This window comes from Ascaphus truei, chromosome 1, assembly GCF_040206685.1.
Source record: "Ascaphus truei isolate aAscTru1 chromosome 1, aAscTru1.hap1, whole genome shotgun sequence".
In the NCBI taxonomy this organism is placed as follows: domain Eukaryota; kingdom Metazoa; phylum Chordata; class Amphibia; order Anura; family Ascaphidae; genus Ascaphus; species Ascaphus truei.
In genome coordinates, this window is record NC_134483.1 from 27,757,403 (window position 1) to 27,759,785 (window position 2,383).

A 2,383-nucleotide genomic window follows, 5' to 3' on the forward strand; every position below is an offset into this window, starting at 1 on the left:
AACTTGCCTTTTGTATCTTTATTAATGTGAAGCATGTAGTGCCAACCTCCAACCTATAATAGTACAAAGCTTAATGCCATGTGGAAGATTGCCTCCTTTTGGCCAAATTAGGGAACATGTCCAACCTTGTTTAAAAATCATAAAATATACTCATAAATGTTTACTGCAATTCTGCATTGTGTATTGTACTGTAGTTAACACTTTTGCAGTATCTGAAAGACACAAATTCCATTTCATGCTCTATTTTTTTTTAAATAAATTGTGTTTTTCATTGATTTGCTAAAATAATTGAAAGAGTACAAAAACGAACAGCAGTTAAATAGCCAAGAACTTAAGCTGCTATATAGCAGCGATGCAGTATGAATCAGAGCATACATGTATAAGTAGGAGTGTAAAAGCCTGCTTATCTCTGGTTGCCATGCCAATGAGGTCTAACCATTGAATGACGTACTCTGACTTTCTTTGTTTTATAAACCGGAATTGAGTTCCCTTGGAGAAATCTCTGCACTGAATTCAGACAACCTCCTTTTTGATTTGGGACAGGCTGAAAACATGTTGTCAGCTACAACACAGATCTCCATAAAAAGTGCTCTAGACACTATGCTAACCTGGACATCTTTAAAAATCAACAAACCAGCTCCTGAAATACTCCATAAGAAAAAAGATATTTTCAACATTGTCATGACTCCAGACCGCATCCCAAAGTTCTTCATTCCTTCATTAGATGTGAATCACATGTTTCTTCATGTTGGACCAGTTGAAGGTGTTCAGGATCTTGCCAAAGAAAGGCACATTGGTCATAAGGAATCTGTATCTCCAAGAACAAAACAAAGCCACTCAAATTTCCATAACAAGAGAGTAAGTCTACTGAAAGGACAGAGGATTTGCCAGAAGGCATCAGAATATTCTACAGGGGAATTAGAGAAAGTGGCAGACCACTCAGACCCAGCTACAAGAGCTGCCTTGTCTCTGCCACATCTCCCAAAGATAACCACTCCATATGGATTCCTTACATTAGGTGAGAGTCCAAATATTAGAAGGAAAGAATCACTTTTTTTTGACCATGATACTACAGATCTTCAGATTCTCTTCTCCCAAAGGAAAAAGAGCAACCCTCTTTCAAGAAATCCTCCCAGTCCATTAAAGAAGCAAAGAAGCCAAAACGATCATTCAACAACATCAAGAAAACCCAGCAGATCTGTATCATGGGAAATAATATGTCAAAGTCCACCTTCGTCTCCTTTTACTTTCTCACCTTCAGGCAGCACTGAAGAATTGCCTGTAAAATGTGAGAAGAAAAGGTTTCAGTTATTAATGAAGAAACACTTATCTGGTATTAAACGCATTAAATCTAACAGTGGGATCACACAGAAATTGCCAGTGTCAATTGGAAGAACACAAAGTAACCCACTTGCCTGAGTTTAATTCACTACCACAAAGACTGCTGCTGACACAGGTCAGAAAGTGTTGAACTTCCATGTGCTTTGTACTACCATAATGATCACTAATAATAATGCCTGAAGTTTACAAGCAACAGAAAATAATGTAATTGATAAATGTAAGTGGGCAATTATTAAGGCAAAATGGGCTATTTTTCTTATTTACCAACGTCGCCAAGATGCAAATCTAGTGTAAAAGAGCTGGACCAGATTTAACAAAGAAAATAAACTTTGAGTACTTTAAATCTGATTATTTTCCTTTAATAAGTGTGGGGTGGTCGTGCACTGGTTGTGCTGCTGGGAGACTTTGGTACATAGACCCCACAGTATTACATATGGCAAAATGTACAGTATGGTCAGGACAAAATATTATGTCTGTTTAAACTGATACACTCCATAATAATGCTATTTTGTTACTCAGTAAAGTTTTTCAAAAGAAAATATAAGTTTAAGAACATCTGTAATCTCATTTACATGTAGAGTCATAGACTTTGTAAAATGAAATATAATCGTTTTCCTCTTGTTGTAATTCTGATCTCCTTTATCAGAAGAATGATGTAACGTCTACAACCTGAAAAGCATACATGAGAGACACTTTCAGACGTCCTGGCTGTTTAGCCAGCTGTATTTGCCTTTATTTGCATTTTACTTTGCTATCATATACACATTGTATAAATATATTTATAGTAATGTTTAGCAGTTTCTCTGCATGTGTGTGTAAATTTGTAATAAAATTAATTTATTCATAATATATATGCTTTTTCTTTATGACATGAGAGATTAGCAGGATTTAAGTTCATATACCCCTTTTAATCAACAAATATTTCTTCCCCTTATCCTTTGTACACCTATTGCCTTGCACTACTGTAGCTTCGTATATGATGATTCATATAGCAAACAATGGTATCATTTATTGTATTGTACATTTATGCATCCCATGTAAA

The 2,383-nt window shown here is 35.5% G+C and overlaps 1 protein-coding gene across 1 annotated transcript; it reads left to right on the forward strand.

Annotated features, from left to right (window-relative positions):
• Positions 1–494: 494 nt before the first annotated feature.
• LOC142468872 (uncharacterized) lies at positions 495–2,015 on the forward strand. Its single transcript, XM_075575504.1, has one exon. The coding sequence runs from the start codon at positions 553–555 to the stop codon at positions 1,417–1,419; it is 867 nt and encodes a 288-aa protein (XP_075431619.1). The 5' UTR covers positions 495–552; the 3' UTR covers positions 1,420–2,015.
• The last annotated feature ends 368 nt before the right edge of the window (positions 2,016–2,383 follow it).

Excerpts from the sequence above, each read along its gene's own strand:
- LOC142468872 (XM_075575504.1), top strand. The coding sequence starts at position 553 with ATGTTGTCAGCTACAACACAGATCTCCATAAAAAGTGCTCTAGACACT.